The 18,862-nt window shown below is 43.9% G+C and overlaps 1 protein-coding gene and 1 pseudogene across 1 annotated transcript in view; one reads left to right on the top strand and one right to left on the bottom strand.

The window, feature by feature from the left end:
* Prr14l (proline rich 14 like) overlaps window positions 1-18,862 on the top strand; it is a 290,921-nt gene that overhangs the window by 14,193 nt on the left and 257,866 nt on the right. Inside the window, 5 exon segments of the mRNA XM_029477407.1 lie at window positions 4,936-5,008; window positions 8,520-8,573; window positions 8,834-13,271; window positions 13,273-13,419; window positions 17,800-17,871. Coding sequence (XP_029333267.1) covers window positions 4,936-5,008; window positions 8,520-8,573; window positions 8,834-13,271; window positions 13,273-13,419; window positions 17,800-17,871 — 4,784 coding nt within the window.
* Window positions 1,590-3,509, bottom strand: LOC110294077 (annotated as a pseudogene).

The following is an 18,862-nucleotide window of genomic DNA, read 5'->3' as shown; positions in this document are numbered from 1 at the left end:
GAACTCAGAAATCCGCCTGCCTCTGCCTCCCTAGTGCTGGGATTAAAGGCGTGCGCCACCACTGCCCGGCCATGATGCCTATTTTTACATGGTTTCTGTATACAAAAATACATAGATATTTATATTCCTTACATATATTATATTCCAGAAATAATATTACCTGTACACTGGACAACCAGTTGGTGCCTTTCCCTGAGGACGATCACCTCTCCTGCTCTCAGCTTTCTTCATTTGCATGTGCTTTTTGTGTAGTAGATGAAGAAAAGTCCATTAAGAACGACCCTAAACCCTGCACACATAATTTAAGAATTTATTGTTTAATTTTATGTGTATGAATATTTTGCCTGTGTGAATGTATGTGCAGCATGTGTGTGCCTGGAGCCTGTGGAGGGCTGAAGCGGGCTTCAGATCTTGGAACTGGAGTTATTGATAGTTGGGAGCACCCAGGTAGGTGCTGGGACCCAAACCCAGGTCCTGTGCAAGGACGTGGCTGCTCCTTGGAATGGTGAAGGAGGAAGTTTATTGTGGATAAAAGAGAGAGCATAGCCAGAGGCAGGCACATCTGGGAGAGTCCAGAGTGGACGTGACTAGACTGAGCTGTGTCATGTAGGGAGAGGTGGGAGGAGGGGAAGGAGCCAGGTGCAGCAGCCAGAAGGCCAGAGGTACAAAAGGGGATGGTAGCCAAATGTCTGGATTATATCAAGGAAGAGCCTCTTGGGGAAGTCAGTCCAGCCCAGCCCTGGCCTGGAGAGTTGGGGTAGAGGCCAGCCATACCCTGAAGCAGGTAGTAACTGAGGATGCTGGGAGAACCTGATGGCTAGGTCTGCACTGATGTGTTAAATCACTTCAGTCTTTTGACCTGGGTTTAGAAGTAAACAGAGGCCGGGTTTCTGTCCTGGACCTCCTTTAGGCCTGCCTCCAATCCTGAGATCTACTTGTCTCTGCCTCCTGAGTGCTGGGATTAAAGGTGAGCACCGGGCTGGTGAGATGGCTCAGTGGGTAAGAGCACCCGACTACTCTTCCAGAGGTCCAGAGTTCAAATCCCAGCAACCACATGGTGGCTCACAACCATCCGTAACGAGATCTGGTGCCCTCTTCTGGAGTGTCTGAGGNGAGATCTGGTGCCCTCTTCTGGAGTGTCTGAGGACAGCTACAGTGTACTTAAATATAATAAATAAATAAATCTTTAAAAAAAAAAAAAAAAAAAAAGGTGAGCGCCACTACCACCTAGCATTTTATTTTTTAACCTTAAGGAAACAGTACCTGAGAAAGGTTCAGGGGGAGGATCAGCTACAGGAGCCAAACTCAACTGTCAAGTGATGTTTTCAGTTCTGAACTGTTCTTGTAGGAGAAAATTGAACATGATGGTACATGTAAGATTTCCTATGGAGGATGTACTAAAGATTGGTCTTATTTCAGAACTACAACAAAGATGGATGCAACCTGTGGTAGCCTCCCCCACAGATGAGGAAGCACTGAAAGTCCTCTCTGCCTCTACCAGTGTTGTTTATGATTGTTGCTGACTCCAGGTTGTAGAATGTTAATTTTTTTTTAAACCAGAACATTTATTTTATGACTGATTGAAATCCTCAAGATGAACTGGATGCTACAACAGCCCCCCTCTTGGGTTTAGGTGTTGTTCCCTCACGGAATCTATGTCTGAATCTGCAGTAGACAATCTTTAGGTGCCTCATCTGACCAGTCCCAGTATTGTTCCGTCTCTTAGCCTTGGTCCTCCAGCTATACTTTTTCTTGCGCTTAGCAGGGTAACCATATTTGCTACAGGTCGACTTCTGAAGGTGGTAGGCCTTGGAGCCACAGAGGTGGCACAGTGTGTGCGTCTTATCTCGATGCTTACCAAAGGTCCCTTCGTCATCTTGCTTCTACCGGTGAGGCCAAAGAGCCAATTAATTTTCTTTTTAATTGCTTTTTTTCTCTTCCATAATGGTAGATGTACCTGGGTTGAATATGTTGTAAAATGTTTTGGTTCCTGAATGTAATACTTTTTTTTTTATGGTTTTTCGAGACAGGGTTTCTCTGTATAACAGCTCTGGCTGTCCTGGAACTCACTTTGTAGACCAGGCTGACCTTGAACTCAGAAATCCGCCTGCCTCTGCCTCCCTAGTGCTGGGATTAAAGGCATGCGCCACCACGCCCGGCTCCGAATGTAATGCTTTTATTGAAGGCATAAGAAAAAGTTACTGTTTTCCAGCCCTAGCATACACATTCTGGAGAACATCCTGGATTTGAAGGAAAGGAACGTCATAGTAAGGAGATAGCTGTTGGTTGTTTGAAACATGCTATGTTTTACAGAAATTCATTATTTTCATGGGATGTTCACAAGACACCCAATTTTTATGATTTATGTCAATTTATTTAAAGGTTGTTGAACTTAATACCATCTAGATTACTATGTACTAACCCCAACAGCTGTGCCTAACAGAAGTGTACTGTGGATTCCGTTAAGGTGGAAAGATGGTTCAATGGTTACGTTCGCTTGCGGCTCTAACGGGTTTATTTCTTAGCATCTATGTTGCCCTGCTCACAACTACCTGTAAGACTTGTTTAAACTTTAAAAATTGTATGTGTATGTTTGTTTGTATGTAACACATGTGTAGGTGCCTGCAGAAGCAGAGAGTGCCCGAGATCCCGGGAACTGGAGTTGCCACCGTGTGGGTCATGAGAATGAGCTTGGGTCCTCTCTAAGAGCCAGCATGTGTTTTTAACCAGAAAGCTCTCTCTCCAGCTCCTAGTAAAGGGAAGTAAATAAAATTTCAATGACCTAAAAGTGAAAAGTCTTGGCAGCTGAAGAGATGGCTCTGTTGGCAAATGCTTGCTTGCTGTGCCAGCATGAGCACCCAAGCTTGATCCCTTGTGCTCACATGAAAGCCAAGAGCAGTGGCACACTTGGAATCTGCAGAATCCTTGGACTCTCACTTCTCACTGACCAGCCTAACCTATCCCTATCACCAAGAGACCCTTTCTCAAGAAACAAGGTGAGGGCTGGTTCAGATGACTCTGACCATAAAGGTGCTCACTATATAAGTTACAAGACCTGAGCTTGATCCCAAGGACCCATGTAAAGATGGAAAGAGGGAACCAATTTCATAAAGTTATTCTCTGACTTCCACATGTGCACAGAGGCAATGCCCTCCCCACAATCACACACAAAGTGATGAGGATGAGGGTGGAGGCAGAGGTGGATGGCTCTGAGCTGTACAACATCTGGCCTCCAGCTGTACTCATAGATACCTGTGCATGCACTCAGGGCTGTGTATACACAATGGAAACGTGTATTTTAAAGGAAGAAATTGATGTAGATAGGCTGTTCTTGGGTCTGCAGGGCACTATTGTCCCCTAGTTTGCTGGGTCTAAAGCAAAGACAGGGCTGTATCTAAATCATGTAAGAGTTTCCTGTGACTTCACAATTGGTGCCTCAGTTAAAGCTGAAGGCTTTCTGAATCAAGAGACAGGAAAATTCCTTTAAAAGTTACCATTTTTTTGCTCATCTCTACATACAAAGGTATAGGAAAATGGGAGATCCATCTAGGATAAAACTTCTCTTTCATTAGAATGTTGGCAATTGAATCCAGGGCTTTGTCCACTCATTAGGCACCATACCAATTGAGCTACGCCTCAGCCCTATACTATGTTTGTCAGACTCAGTAGCCCTGAGGCTGGCTCTTCCATCTGTGAGTCTTCTTTAAGAGCTACAACAGGAGCATGCTTTCTTACCCTTGCTTGTTTTGTTCTGTTTTTGAGAGGCTGGAGTTGGTTCAGAGGTTAAGAACACTTGCTCTTGCTGGAGTTCTGGGCTTGAGTGGCATCACTCTGTGTTTATTCATCTGTAACTCTAGGGAACCTGACACCCTCTTCTGACCTCTCCAGGTACCAGGCACACATAAAATAAATTAATTAAAAGCATGACCGAAAACTGGGGCTCAAGAGATGGCTCAGTGGTTATGAGCACTGGCTGTTGTTCTTCCAGAGGTCCCTAGTTCAAGTCTCAGCACCCACATGGCAGCTGTGGCCCTCTTCTGGCCTCCAAGGGTATTGTATGTAGGCAAATGGCAAAGCATCCATATATATATATATATGGATGTGTGTGTGTATATACAACACATTTTTAAATTAAAAAACCTTTTAAGACTTTTATTTTGAAGTAATTTGTGGCTTACATAAAACTGAAAAGGCAGAACAAAAGTTCAAAACTGAAATTGAGCCTCGGTTTAGTAAACTGAGGAGCCTTTTTTTCTTTTTTTGGAGACAAGGTTTGACTATATGGCCTTGCTGGCCAGGCTCTTCTTCTGTAGACCAGGTACTTAACTTGTGAAGGTTTACCCGCCTCTGCGGGGCTGCCATTAAAAGTCACCAACTCAGTCATTAACGTGCCAATTTCTCATTGATTTGCAGATGGATAAAAATTCTTCAGCAGTGTCTCTTCTTGAGATCCAGCTAGTTCTTCCTTCTCCTGTTCTTGTTCTCAACAACCCCCCTCTTTAAAGTTAACTCCCCATTTTCTTGTGAAGGGAACTAGAAGTGGCTGTAGACAGTGGTGTGAGCTGCATGCCTGAGCACAGAGAACTTTCTCTCCTGCACTGGCTTAAGCTGGCACTGTAGCAGGTGCTCCTGTACCTCTAACTCTTGATTTCAGAAGGCATTTACAGGAGCTGCATGCTGACACACACCTGCAGTCCCACCTCACAAGAAGCTGAGGCAGGACGACTATAGCTTTGTCTGCATCTGCTTCAAGTTCAGACTCCAGAGAAGTAGCCTTTTTATTTATTAACCTAAATTTGAGCTTTTCTTCAGTTCTCAATTCCTGTGACTACTGGCAGAAATCTTGGCGTTGCACTGAGCTCTGAAATAATAACTGCGTTTGTGAGCTCAGCTACCTCTGCATCTTCTATTGACTGTGGGGTTTTCTTGCTGCAGGATCTCCTCCTGAGACAATCCAATAAAAGACCTGTATGTGCAGACCTCCCTGGAGATCCACAAAAGATCAGAGGTATGCTACTTTTTTGTTGTTTATTTTTGCTTTTTCTGAGACAAGGTCTCAGTATGTAGTCCTAGCTGACCTGGAACTCATATCCACCTGCCTCTGCCTCCTGAATGCTTGGAATAAAAGCATGTATGTGACTTATACAGGGGAAGGGTTTTGTTTTTTTATGATTCACTTGTTTATGTGTATGTGTGAGCTTGCTTAAGTGTGTGTATATCACATGTGCAGGAGCCAGTGGAGGCCAGAGAAGATGTCAGAGCCATTGGATCTAGAGTTAAAGGCAGTTGTGAGTCACAGTGTGGGTGGTGGGTACCCAAACAGGGCCTATTGCAAGAACAGTAAAGCACTCTTAATTGCTGAGCCACGTTTCCAGACCCCAAATTGAGGCTTATGAGGAAAAGGTTGAGTTGTCTTCTTTTGCGTGGCTGCCAGAATACGCTCTTAGTGAGAATAGTGTTTCTTTTTTAGTTACTGTTTGTTTACTTGTTTGCTTGAGATAGGTTTTCTCTGTGCAGCTATGGCTGTCTTGGAACTTGTTTTGTAGACCAGACTGGCCTCAGACTCAGAAATCCCCCTGCCTCTGTCTTGGGAGTGCTGGGATCAAAGGTGTGGACCACCCCCACCCCGACTTCCCCCTAGCTCTCTTTGTTGTCTTTTTTATCACCTTGGGTTTTGTTTTGTTGTTTGTTGTTGCCCAGATGGGGAGGGGTGAGTGGAGAAAGAAACAGAAGAGAGGGTCAAGGGTAGGGTCTGTAAGGTTTTCCAAGGAGGCCAAGTGTGACTGGCTGCACAGGGAGGGCTGAGGCTGAGTTGGAGGCTGAGTCATGGCATTGCACAGCCTGTGGTCTTCCACTTTGATCTTCTGGTCTTGAGATCAGATCATGGTCTGACGTTTGGCAAGCAGTATGTGTGTGGTCTCTGGGGGCTGAAGCCAGCCCAGATAAGCACTTGTAACTGTCCAGTCTTTTCACAGTACTGGACTTAGAGTCAGTATTTTACAGGCACGGACTCCTTGTTATCTTTTGAGACAGGGTTTCTCTGGGCAGCCCTGGCTGTCTTGGAAGTTGATCTATAGACAAGGCTGGCCTAGAACTCACAGAGATCTGCCTGACTTTGCCACCAGGATTCTAGAATTAAAGATGTGCACCACCATGTCTTTACTATTTATCTTTTTGTTTTGTTTGGTTTGTTTTTTTGTTGTTGTTTTGTTTTTCGAGACAGGGTTTCACTGTGTAGCCCTGGCTGTCCTGGAACTCACTCAACTCTGTAGAGCAGATGGCCTCGAACTCAGAGATCCGTGCATCAGTGCATCAACATCTTCCTTTCAGGACTTTCTGTTCATCCCCCCACCCCCCCACCCCCCTTGTCAGGCTCTTACTATGTAGTCCTGGCTTTCCTGGAACTGTCTGTGTAGACTCTCCCCCAGATCAAGTAAGGCCCCATGTCCCAAAGTTTCCCCTGCCTCTCAGACATGCTCTTGGCTAGGCAGTGTTCAAAAAACGCTTCAGAATAAAATAACATCACAATGGGAGAGACTTAGAGTGGCCATAGAGGGGCAAGACCAAAGTAGCTATAGGGCTGTTTCACAAGGGAGTCTGTCCTATCAGATACATTCAGACTGGTACTCTCCTTGTTTGCTCATCTGAGGGGCTTTTATTTGTTGAAACTGGTTCTGTGTAGCCTGGATTGGCTTTGAACTTGTCTGTGTAGAGCAAGCTGGCCTCAAACTCACAGAGATCCTCCTGCCTCTGCTTTCTGAATACTAGAATCAAAGGTATGAGGTCACTGGTCCAGCTCTTTTGTTTGCTAGCTTGTTTTTGTGTGAGACAGGTTTGTGCATTCCAAGGTATCCTCCTCAGTGCTATGTAGGCAGTGGTGACTTTGAACTCGTAATCATCTTGCCTCTACTTTTCAAATGCTAGAATTTGTGGGTATAGGCCGTCACAGTGCTCATGCTGAGCAATTCATGGGCAGATCATTGTTGGGGATGATACAAAAGCAGCTTATTTCACCATGCTAAACACTGTGTAGCAAATTGGAGACGACCTTTGTTAGAATTCATATTTATGTAAACTGCTGACATCCAGTGTATATCTATCTCTCCATTGTTTACTACCTCTCCATGTCCTAGAGGTCTGGGAGTGTAGTTTGGCCGCAGAGTGTGTGCCTAAGCATGTGTGTGGTCCTGGGTTCAATTGCTAGTACTCCAAATAAGAAACTCATTAGGTCCTCCCACCTTACCCTACCCCATATAACCTGCCAGACAAGCCTCCTATCACTGAATTAATTATACCCATATTCCAAATAGTTTTCAATGATATTCTGGATGCCATCATTTTAACTGTTCTCATATGTAGTTAAATAAAGAATCAAAGAGAAAATACTGCAAGCACTGTTCCAGGCAGTATTTACATGTGTTGTTTAATCCTCTATAGCATTGAAATATGTGTACTTACCATGCTTTCTACAGAAGAACTTGGGGCTCAGGAAAGGTAGTACCATAGAGTTGAGGGGCTTCAGAGTTCTGGCTGGCTTTGAACTTGGGTTGGGGCTCCTGTTCTGTTTCCCTTCTGCTGGCATCATAGGTGTGTCTGAAGTAAAACTCCTTCATACACCCTGCATTCCACACACAAAGGTGGCTTGGTTGTTATTTTTGTTTGCTTTGTGAGTTTCATAATGACCATTTTCATACTGACTCAGAAGTGAATCGAGTAGACTGAGCTTGCATGTTCCTGTTACTCAGCTTCAGGAGTGATCAGCCTAGTCTTACAGAAAGCCACTTGTTACAACTCATTGGGTTTAGAACCATCTCAAAGAGCTATTTTATTTATATCTATTTTCAGGTAATAAGATGATCATTGAATAATAACTGTTGTAATGACAGTTTATTGTGATAGGTAGGTATACATACATACATACATACATACATCTTGGGCTTGTGAGATGGCTCAGTGGTTTAGAGCAGTGAATGTTCTTCCAGAGGTCATGAGTTCAATTCCCAGCAATCACATGGTGACTCACAACCATCTATAATGGGAAATGATACCCTCTTCTGGAATGTCTGAAGAGAGCAACAGTGTAGTCACATAAAATAAATAAGCCTTTAAAAAACCGAAAAATAAAACAAAAACTCCAGCAACTTAAGACTGAGTCAGGCTCAAATTTTTATGTGATATTCAATTATCATCTGTGAATGCCAAATAACATAATGAAAGGTGATTTTTATTTTTCAAAACTGGCTGCTTTTTTGGCTCTTTATCATAGTTTGCAAAGAACCACAAACCTACTAGTATGTCATACTGAGCTTTCTTTTTTTTTGGTTTTTCGAGACAGGGTTTCTCTGTAGCCCTGGTTGTCCTGGAACTCACTTTGTATACTGAGCTTTCTGATTGTCTTCTCAAGTTAGTCTTTGGTGTTGCCATTGGATATATGATGAAATTCATTTAGGTAGAGCAGCTTTCTTATTTTTATTTTTTAAATTATGTACTGATTTGAGTTTCATTCTCTTTTATAAAAGGAGATGTACACAATACAACTGCAACTCCGCCAGAACTCACAGAAGAGAGACAAGGTATGACAGCCAGAGGCACCAAGGGGGTGGTGGTAAGGGGACGCTAATGAAGGATGCTAGGTGGCACTGTGAGACAGCATCTGACAGCTGGGAGCAGTGCACACCCAGGAGTAGATAGGAGCATGACCAGCAGTGAGTTTTGGGAAAACAGAGCTTTCGTTACCACAGAACCTGTAACCTTTGTGGACCCTGAATTAACGAAAGCAACTCTTAAAGAAAAACAATGGAGAATTACTAATTTGTCCTTTGTTTGTCATTAGCAGGGAACTCTACTGTTTCCAAAATGAGCAGAGGGAAAGAAGAGTCATGTGACTTACACCCTCTCTGTGAAGATGACAATCACCAGCAGAGTCTCAGCCACTGCAAGGAAAAGCACAGTTCTGCACATGATAGCTCCATCATTAAAGGAAGCATAGATACTATAAAGCCCTCGGAAGAAAATTCTAAAATTTTATATCTCACATCATTTTTGTCTGGTCCAAAATCCTTAGAAAAATGTGGTTTTGAAAGCAGTGGATTGATAAAGGCATGTGCTGAAAAAACCCAGAAGGTTGATCAAATCAAGGACTTCACTTGTGGAGAAGAAAGGACTGTGGAATCCAGTAACCACAGCAACTGTCACACTGAAGCTGGTTGTTCCTGTACAGACAGCTGTACTTCCATGTGTAATTCTTCTACTGAAGCCACAGAAATTATGTTTAAAAAAACCGATGTGAAAATTACTTTAAACCTTCATGGTAATTTGATAAACTCTGAGGACCATAGAAAAACTGTTGATGTGACCCATCCTGAGAAACGCTCTGAGGAAAGCAGCTTTTCCTTGTTGGTGCATATTGGAGAACCTGAACAAACAACTGTAAAGTCCAGTGCATTAAATGGGAAGATTTACAGTAAGGATGCTACTAAGTCTGTAGTCAGCATCCAGAGGAGTCTGGGTGACTCTCTGCCAAATACAGCATTGTGCAACAACTTTCTGTCTGAAAGAAAGCCTTCTCAGAGTTTGATGTCAGAAGACCCAGGACGTTCTGAACATAATGAAATATCAAAACCCACGAAAGGTACTGCAAAATTACCATCATCTCCAGGAAAACCTGTTCAGACCTCATGTGACAGCATCTCACATTTTGATGAACCCATCACCACCTGTGAGATGAGTGAACGTTCTCCTAACCGAGCCCTGGTTGCACACAAAATAGAGCATGAATGTGTTTCACATCAACAAGTGTCCCTTAGTTCTCAAGACCATGTGACAACTGACTCTCTAAGTATAAACAGAGAAATGCCTTCAGCAACATGCAGAGATGTTCAAGAGAGCCATCATTCTCTGGAGAATGGNGTAAATGTTACCCCTGATACTCAAACCATTCCTGCTGAGACAAAAATGGAAGCCATGTCTCCACAAGGTGACAGAGCCTGTGGTGCCTCTTCATTCATACAAACCTTAAACAACAAAACAAGAAGCTCAGAAGGGCAAAAAGAAATGACTGCTGTACATTCCACGTTCTTCTCAAGTGTGAGAGGAACAGCTGCCTCTTCCATTGTCACAGAGTGTCAAAATGTCCAGTCTCAGGATGCCTTCAGCTGTCACTGCATAACACGAGATGCATCTGAAAAGAACACATGTTCTGCTTGTGCTGCCTGTGAACCGAGAAAAGATTCTCTGAAAGTTAGCAACTGTAAAATCAAATGTGGAAATACATCTCAGGATGGTAATCACTGTTCCCAAAGACCAGAAGGTTTTGTAGAAAAGAGCACNCTCTTGGAGNGTGAACCTGCTGGGAGAGAAGTGCAAAGCAGCTTTCTAGGAGGCAAANTCAGAAGTGCAGTGGCAGCAGCTGTGACACATAGTGCTTCTCTGAACACAGCCACTCACATGGAAACTGGTGATGAAGGACTGCTTGGAAAGAAACAAGATNAACACANAGNCACTGAGATTTATAAACACAGCATCTCTGCTTGTGACACNCAAGAACTAAAGCAATCTGCAAACATTCCAAGTCCTGAAACATTAGTGGACCAGTCTCTGAGTGTTATTTCATCTCATTTTAAAACCATGTACCAAGCAGCTGAAAATCTNCANCAGAAAGCAGATGAAGTCTCNGACTGTCAGAGTAACCAAAATAGTCTAGACAANTGCAGATGTGAAGGTAAGCCAGCCGGGGAAGGACTAAATGGTGACTCTGGAGAGACCGTCCCTGAGGTCAGCCACAGGCAGAAGGATCTGACAGTCAGCTCAGGCAGTAAAGTCCCTCTGTCTTGTGGTGGTTTAAAGATAAAAGATCCCAAAAGAGCCTTTATAGATATTCCTGGTTCTGAAGAGTTCACACACAGTATGCTAGATGTCATATGTCCAAACTGCACAGATGAGCCTCCAGAGAGAGTGCTGGGTGTGGAAGCATCTAGTCTGTCTGGTCATTGTACAAGGCAAGATACACTGGCATACCACGAGACTATAAGAAGTACCTCATTGCTTCGAGGAGAACTGAATTTTGGATTTAAAGGTACAGAACTCCCAAATGCTGCTGTTGCTTCTTCAGTAGACTCTCCTGAAATACAAAAATCACGTGAAGAAAAAGTATGCAACTCTCTAAAAGACTATGAAATGGAAGACTGTCCAGACTCCTCCATTGATCATGAAGGAAAATCTGCTGTGGATCATGAACCAAATCTAAGAGCACTGGATAGAGGAGGTGTATCTTTATACTCCATTCATTGTGAGCATCAAGGTAAAGGAGGATCCCTGATAGAAGGGCTGAGACTTGAAGCAAATTCTGAGTTTGGCAAGAGGAAAACCTTTGGATTATCCTTAAAAGACTCAGTGTCTCCTGGGGGCCAAGACTCTATCAAGATGGTGCATTCTTGTCTGTCTTCTCGGGAACATTCACCAGCTGGTGTTTATGATGAAATTCCTAACTCAAAACATCACTTTAAACCCAAAGATGATGAAATGCTTTGTGAAAATGTCAAGGATTGCACAGTCCTTTCTGACATGAAGGAAGGAATACCAATGGATTTGCATAGTGAAGGAGATAGCACATACATCAGTGTCAACAAAAATGTTTGCAAAACTTGTCACTCTCATAAGAATTCCATTGATAAACATTTGCCTATGACAATGGAAACAGCAATTAGAATGAATAAAGAAGAAACTGAAAAACATCAGATGGGACTACTGGGTCACATACCTGTNGGAGAAGCATCTGAGGAGACTATCACCAGAGAAGGTCATGGTGGTAATTCCCAGACCCACTTGAAATGCCAGAGAGTGCAAAATGTTACTGAAGCCCCACAANACCNGGGAGCTGTGGACTCTGCCTTGCCAAAGGAAGNNTGTACGCATCAAAAGGGCACACATGCACTGCTGGAACAACACTTGTCATCAGGCACATTGTCAGATGAGATGCAGGATAAGCAACCTGTGGCCGACCAAGAAGAGTCCATCCTGATGGGAGCAATCGCCCTAAGAAAGCCATCCAAGGACAGAATTGCTAGACAGCTTCAGAGGTTGAAATACCCCAAAGAAGAAAGCTTATGTCATTCATTAAAGAAAGACACTGAGTTATGCACAGGTACTTGCCTTCCTGGTGCCTCCTGGAAAAAACATGACCCCAGCTTTGCTGGAGGTGACCGAATACACGGTGCCTTTGTGACTCTGTCACATCAGCAAAGACTGCTTCCTGTAAAGAAGCAGCCGCATCGGACGTGTAAGAGAATTTCCTGTCAGGAGCTGGTCACTGTTCGGAAAAAAATAAGTAAAGTGAGAAATTCTGATTGTGGAAAGAGTTTCTCTAACCCAATCCCCACAAAAGCACACAGACTTCTCAGCCCATGTAAGCCATTGGAATCTGAAACTGTAGCTAGCGAGAGCTTGTGTAGCCACATACCAAAGCCGAAGGCTACTCTGTGCCATTCCTTGAGGAGCCTGAGTTGTAGGAAGCCTACCAAAGAATCAGCCTTACTAAACAAGCTNTCTGTCCTTGCCTCCAGACTGACAATGGCAACAAAGCCCCAGAAACTCAGATATCGGCGGCGGTATTCCTCTTCCCTTGTTCCATTGGCTAAAAACTACAAGCGCCTCAGATATAAAAAGCTCCTAGATGGATTTTCACATAATGCAATGCAGCTGGACCCATATTTGACAGCAACTGGGTGGAATAGAGGGTTTAACAGTAGGCCCTTGGCACTTTATTCTCTTGAAGCTGTTAAAATGAGCTTCATAGATTTGAGCAACAAGATGCCGTCACTGCTGTTTGGTACGGAAAACGTCCCATTTTCCTTTCATGTGAAATCATTGTCCAGCTGCATGGCTGAGTCCTCCAGGACTTTTCCTGAGCACTGCGCTCCATCGAGGCTTGCCTTAACAGAGGCCTCCCAGTGCTCAGCTCCAGCTCCCAAGTGGACCTTCTCTTTTTTCTTGTCCCATGGTTGCCCTGGGATGGCCACATTCAGGGAAGTCACTGGCCTCAGTAGTCAGACACACACTCAGGCTCCTCTCCAAGAATATGGAGGCACTGCCATAGTTCAGACCAGGGCAGACCGCTCTGGCCTTGGCCTTCACACACTTCTAGCACTTTGTTCACCCGGATGTTACCGAATCTGGACAAAAAGACGGAACTTCTCCAGTAATATGCCTATCATGCAGAGGCTCTTCCTGACCCAGTTTACACAGGGACTAAAAGGGTTAAGGTCTCCAGCCTCTAGCAGATAAGGTCTTCTGTTCTCTGCCCTACTCGGTGGGCCGGGTGTTGTCCCTTTGGAGCCAGCACGGGCCCTCTTGTACCTTCAAATTGCCAGCTCTTCATTCCACTCATAGCAAGCAGCAGGGGAGCCTGAGCGCCCCGAGCAGGTAAGAACTTGTCTTCTTTTCTTTCATTCTGTTCCATATCTGTCTCCTGCTGCCTGGGAACGGAGAGGGGCCAGTGCTGGAAATGCAGGACTGCCTGCTGGGGGCCACCTCTATTACACTGTTCAATTGTAAAGTCTCTGTTGAGAGTTCGGTAGTAATTCTTGCATTTAGAGGCCCCTGATTTGCCCGCAACATCTTCTCTTACATCTACACTATTCTTTATATTTTATTCTTCGTGCCACCATCTTTTATTTTCTCTTGAGTCAGGGTTTCATTGCTGACTGCTGTTGTGGAATTCATTATACAGACCAGTCTGACCTGTCCCTGTCTCCCAGCTGCTGAGATGAAGTTACACGTCACAGTGCCCAGTGTATGCCACCACCTTTCATTATAGTTTGTTTGCTGTTTGCTTGCTGTTTGTGACACTGTGCTCAGGCTGGTCAGGAACTCAAGAACGTCTTGCTTCGGCCTTGAGTGCTAGGGTTACAAGTCTGAGCCATCATGACCCAGTTGCTTCTACATTTCTTTCTATAGTATAGCCTTCATAAGTTCACAGTTGCATACCCTAGTTTTGGGACTTTGAGAGGAAGGGGAAGGTTCCTCTCTGTAGGTGACAGAAGTTCTATGGTTTCACTGTTGGGAAGAGTGGAGAATTTTTTGATCAATATCATTGTACCTTCTAAATGAAAGTAGAGAAGGACTGGGGCTGGGGCTTAGCACTGGAGTCTGTGCTTGCTTATTGTAAGACTAGGTTCAGTCCCCAACTCAGGGAGATGGAGGTAGGAACCTAAGATTTCTTTTCCCCTTTCCATTAATTTATTTATTCACTTTATATCCTGATAACAGCCCTCCTCCTCTCATTCCCCTCCATGTAGCCCCTTTCCACACCCCATCATCCTCTTCTTTTCCTATGAGAAGGGGGAGGCTCCCTTGGGTTCTAACCCACCCTGGCACATCAAGTCACTGCAGGACTAGGCGCATCCTCTCCCACTGAGACCAGACAAGGCAGCCTAGTTAGGGGAGCAGGATCCATAGTCAGGCAACAGTCAGGGACAGCCCTTCTCCATTTATTGGAGGACCCTCATGAAGACCAAGCTGCACTTCTGCTACATATGTGCTATGGGGGAGAGGGACACAGATGAGTAGGTCCAGCCCATATATACTCTTAGGTTGGTGGTTCAATCTATGGGAGCCCCCAAGGGTCCAGGCTAGTTGAGTCTGTTAGTCTTCTTGTGGAGTCCCTATCCCCTTTGGGTCTCTGACTCCTTCCCCCAGCTCTTCCACAAGACTCCCTGAGCTCCTCCTTATGTTTGGCTGTGGGCCTCTGCATCTGTTTCAGTCAGTTGCTGGATGGAGCATCTCAGAGGACAGTTATGCTAGGCTCTTGTCTGTAAGCACAACAGAATATCATTAATAGTGTCAGGGATTGGTTCCTTATTTATTTGTTTGCTTGTTTGTTTATTTATTTGAGACAGGGTTTCTCTGTTAGCCCTGGCTGTCTTGGCACTTGATCTGTAGACCAGGCTGGTCTTGAACTCAGATATGCCTGCCTCTGCCTCCTGAGATGAGAGCTGGGACTAAAAACATGCAGTACCGCCACTGGCTACACAAAACTATTAAATCTGTAAAATAAATTTAATTAAATTTGTAAATAAGGAAAATAACAAATGAATGAGAGAAAGAATGGGGTGCTTCCTGGCAAGATGGTTTAGTGAGTAGGCCACCGAGCCTGATGACCTGACTTATATTCTTAGAACCCACGGAGTGGGAGGAGAAAAATGACAATTTGTCCTTTGACCTCCATACACATTCCATGCTACACACATGGTGAGTTCACATGTGAGTACAAAATAAGTATACTATAAAAATAAAACAGGATCAATTGTGTCAAATGATGGCATACTGTTTATATTGTCTAGTATTTTGGTCTGCCTCTATGTAAACTGTTAGAATTGTTCTGTGCTATAAGTAAGCTTGTGGCACATAGCTTTAAACTGTTTTGTTTCCTCCCTCCCCTCTCTTTCTCTGTCTTTCTTATATGAAACTCCCTATGTTGGATTTGAACTCCTGCTCCTGCTCCACCTTCCAGGTTCAAGGATTATAGGCATGGCCACTTCATTCTTATATTCTTGTATGCTATGTTAGTGTTCAGGATGTGAGTCCAGGGGTCTTTTCTCTTTCAGAACTCTGTCTCATCTGGTTTTTCATAATTCCTTTCATTATTATTTTTGTTTTGTTTTGTTTTTCAAGACAGGGTTTCTCTGTGTAGCCCTGGCTATCCTGGAACTCACTCTGTAGACCAGGCTGGCCTCGAACTCAGAAATCCACCTGCCTCTGCCTCCCAAGTTCTGGGATTAAAGGCTTTACTGAGAGTCTTCACCTAAGACCTTAATCTGTTCTAAATATTTGAGAAACCGGACTTCATTTTTCCCTAGCTGTTTAACAAATTGCTAATTTTCAGGGAGGAGATGAGATGCTGGGTTATGACGCAAGTTTCACGTTTATAAAGTGTGTTCTGTTCTAAAATCAGTAGAATTTTTGTGCCAGTCTTATTTGAAAAGCATAAAAATTTCTGGCATCTTATATGAATGTATCTATAAGCCATTGGTAGAAGAATGAAATTAATTGTGCTTTAGGTATGTAGCTATGATTTATATACATTGGACATTATGATTTCTTTTTTTAAATTTTTCTCTATGAGTATTTTGCCTGAATGTTTATTTATGTTACACATATGTGCCTGGTGTCCAAGAAAGTCACAAGAGTGTGATGGAGCCCTTGAAACTGGATTTTGGATGGTTGTGAGCCTCCCAGTGGGTACCAGGAACTGAGCCTAGGTCCCGTCCAAGACCTAGTGCTCTCAAATGCTGAGCCATTTCTCCAGCCACCTTACTTTGTATGTGTCTTGGTGTTTCAGCTGCATGTGTGTATGTTCACCATGTGCTTAGTGCCCACACAGATCAGAAGCAAGTATCAGGTGCCCTAAAGTTCCAGGTAATTGTGAGCCGCCATAGAATGCTAGGAATTGACCCTGGGTCCTCTGGAAGAGCAAGCAGCCAGTGCTCTTAACCATTGAGCCATCTCTCCAGCCCCAAAAGGCAAATTTTACTTTAACAATTAACATAGACCTGCACAGTTTAAGATCTTTATTTTATATTTTCTTTTTTAAAAAGTTTATTTATATATTATTATATGTAAGTACACTGTATCTGCTTGATTCGCACCAGCAGAGCGCATCAGATCTCATTATGGGTGGTTGCTGGGATTTGAACTCAGGACCTTACTCTCTGAACCATCTCGCCAACCCTATATTTTTTTATTTTTTGGTTTTTTCGAGACAGGGTTTCTCTATGTAGCCCTGGCTGTCCCGGCACTCACTTTGTAGACCAGGCTGGCCTCGAACTCAGAAATCCGCCTGCCTCTGCCTCCCGAGTGCTGGGATTAAAGGCGTGCGCCACCACGCCCGGCTCTATATTTTCATTATGCTTTTTATTTTGTATATTTGGGTTTTTTGACAAGGAGGGGCGTGGTAGGCTTGTACCATGGTGTGTGCATGTGTGTATGTGCGCATGCGCTTGTGTGTGGGTGTGGGTGGGTGTGTGTGTAGTCAGAGGACAACTTTGGAGTTGATTCATTCTTTCCACTTTATGTGGGGTCCAGGAATTAAACTCAGGCTGTCACCTTGCATTGTCAGACCATAAGTATCTTTACCTGCTGAGCCATTTTACCTTACCCCCTACTCAACCCCCAGCCCCTTTTTTTTTTTTTTGAGATAGGGTCTCATGTCTTGAACTTGAACTCATCATCATTCCACCATATATCCTTCCTGGTGCAGGGCTTGCTTATACAGATACTTTGTTATGTTGTTGTGTTTGGGTTTTTTATGTGCAAGATACTTTTATGTCTAATTTTTTAAAACCATCTGTTGTATGTGTGTGCATGTATGTAAGTGTACATGTGCCATGATAAGCACATGAAGGAAGAAAGGTCAGTGAATATTTTGGGAATCCATCTTTCCTTCTACCCTGTGAGTTCCAGAATTTGACCTCAGGTGGCCAGGCATGGCAGCAAGACCTTCTACATGCGGAGCCATCTTACTGTTCATCATCTTTAAACTTTTCTTTTTGAGTATGAACCTGTGTGCTTACAAGTTAATTAAAAGGTGTAAGCCCTAAAGTCATTCTTGTTCCTGTCCTCTTTTTTACTGTCCTTTCTTTATTTATACCTCTTTATATTAGGAAGCACACATGAGCGGAGTGGCACGATGGGCGGTGCTTGTTTCTCGGCCTCCATCATGTGCCAGTACCTGCAGTAACATCACGACCTTTGCTCTCGTCCCACTCCTTTAACTTGCTGCTTTGTACTTGTGATTTATTTCAGCCACACCACCATACCAAATGTGCCTCTTCCAGGCATGGGAGATGTCCACAACACCAACAGCAGTCACCTGAGGTAAGCCTCGGCACACAGGCTTGAAGTGGATGGGTGTGTGTGAGAAAGCGCAAGGGAGAATGCATCTGTTCTAGTGTTCATTGATAGCATGGGCCAGGCCTGGCACGACTCTGACCTATTTATCTCAGGTTGTTAATCTTACTCAAGTTTATAGGTCTCAAATATCTGTGAGAATCAGTAATGCTTTATATCCGATACCGAGGAGTAGGGTTGTATAATTAGCACCATTTACTTTAAAAAGGAGTCATTAAGCTTGTTATCATCTCTGAGGTGTGTCTCAGGTCCCTGCCCAGCACCAGCTTGGGTCCTAGGCCCTGAGTGGGGTTGGCTCAACTGTTCATTCACGACTGTCTTCTCACCACTTCACTTATTTACACAATTCTTTATAAAACTGCCCTAAACTCTGAGATGGATTGACCACATTCTTGTAATTTTTCATATGTGTAGACCCAGGTTAGTCTAAAAGTGACTAGGAAACAAGTTGATTGGAAATGTCATTCCTGGATAGACAAAACACTACCCATTCTAATCTGTATGTTCAAAAGATCAAACAGGCTGGGATGAGAGACCTCAGTGGCAAAATGCCTGCCTTGCAAGCCTAAGGGCATGGGTTTCTTCCCCCACAGTCCACATAGAAAACCAGGGATTGGCAGAAATAGGCAGGTTCTTAGGCTCACTGCGGGCCAGCCTAGGCTACTTGGTGAGCTCTAGGCCAGTGAGAGACTTTTTTTTTTTTTAAAAGGTGGCTGGGACAGCTGAGGAAGGACATTGTCTTCTGGCCTCCACATGTGCATGCACACACACACCAGGATCCACAGCAAGAGCTCTATGAGGACCCTTTTTACTGTTTCTTATCTTTACATTCTTAAAAGAATCTTAACCTGTGTGCTTACCAAGTTACTTAAAACCTACATAAAGGGCTGGTGAGATGGCTCAGTGGGTAAGAGCACCCGACTGCTCTTCCGAAGGTCCAGAGTTCAAATCCCAGCAA

Source organism: Mus caroli, chromosome 5 (assembly GCF_900094665.2).
Source record: "Mus caroli chromosome 5, CAROLI_EIJ_v1.1, whole genome shotgun sequence".
In the NCBI taxonomy this organism is placed as follows: Eukaryota; Metazoa; Chordata; class Mammalia; order Rodentia; family Muridae; genus Mus; species Mus caroli.
Note: the sequence above shows the minus strand (reverse complement) of the source record. Positions and strands in the feature narration are given on the sequence as shown.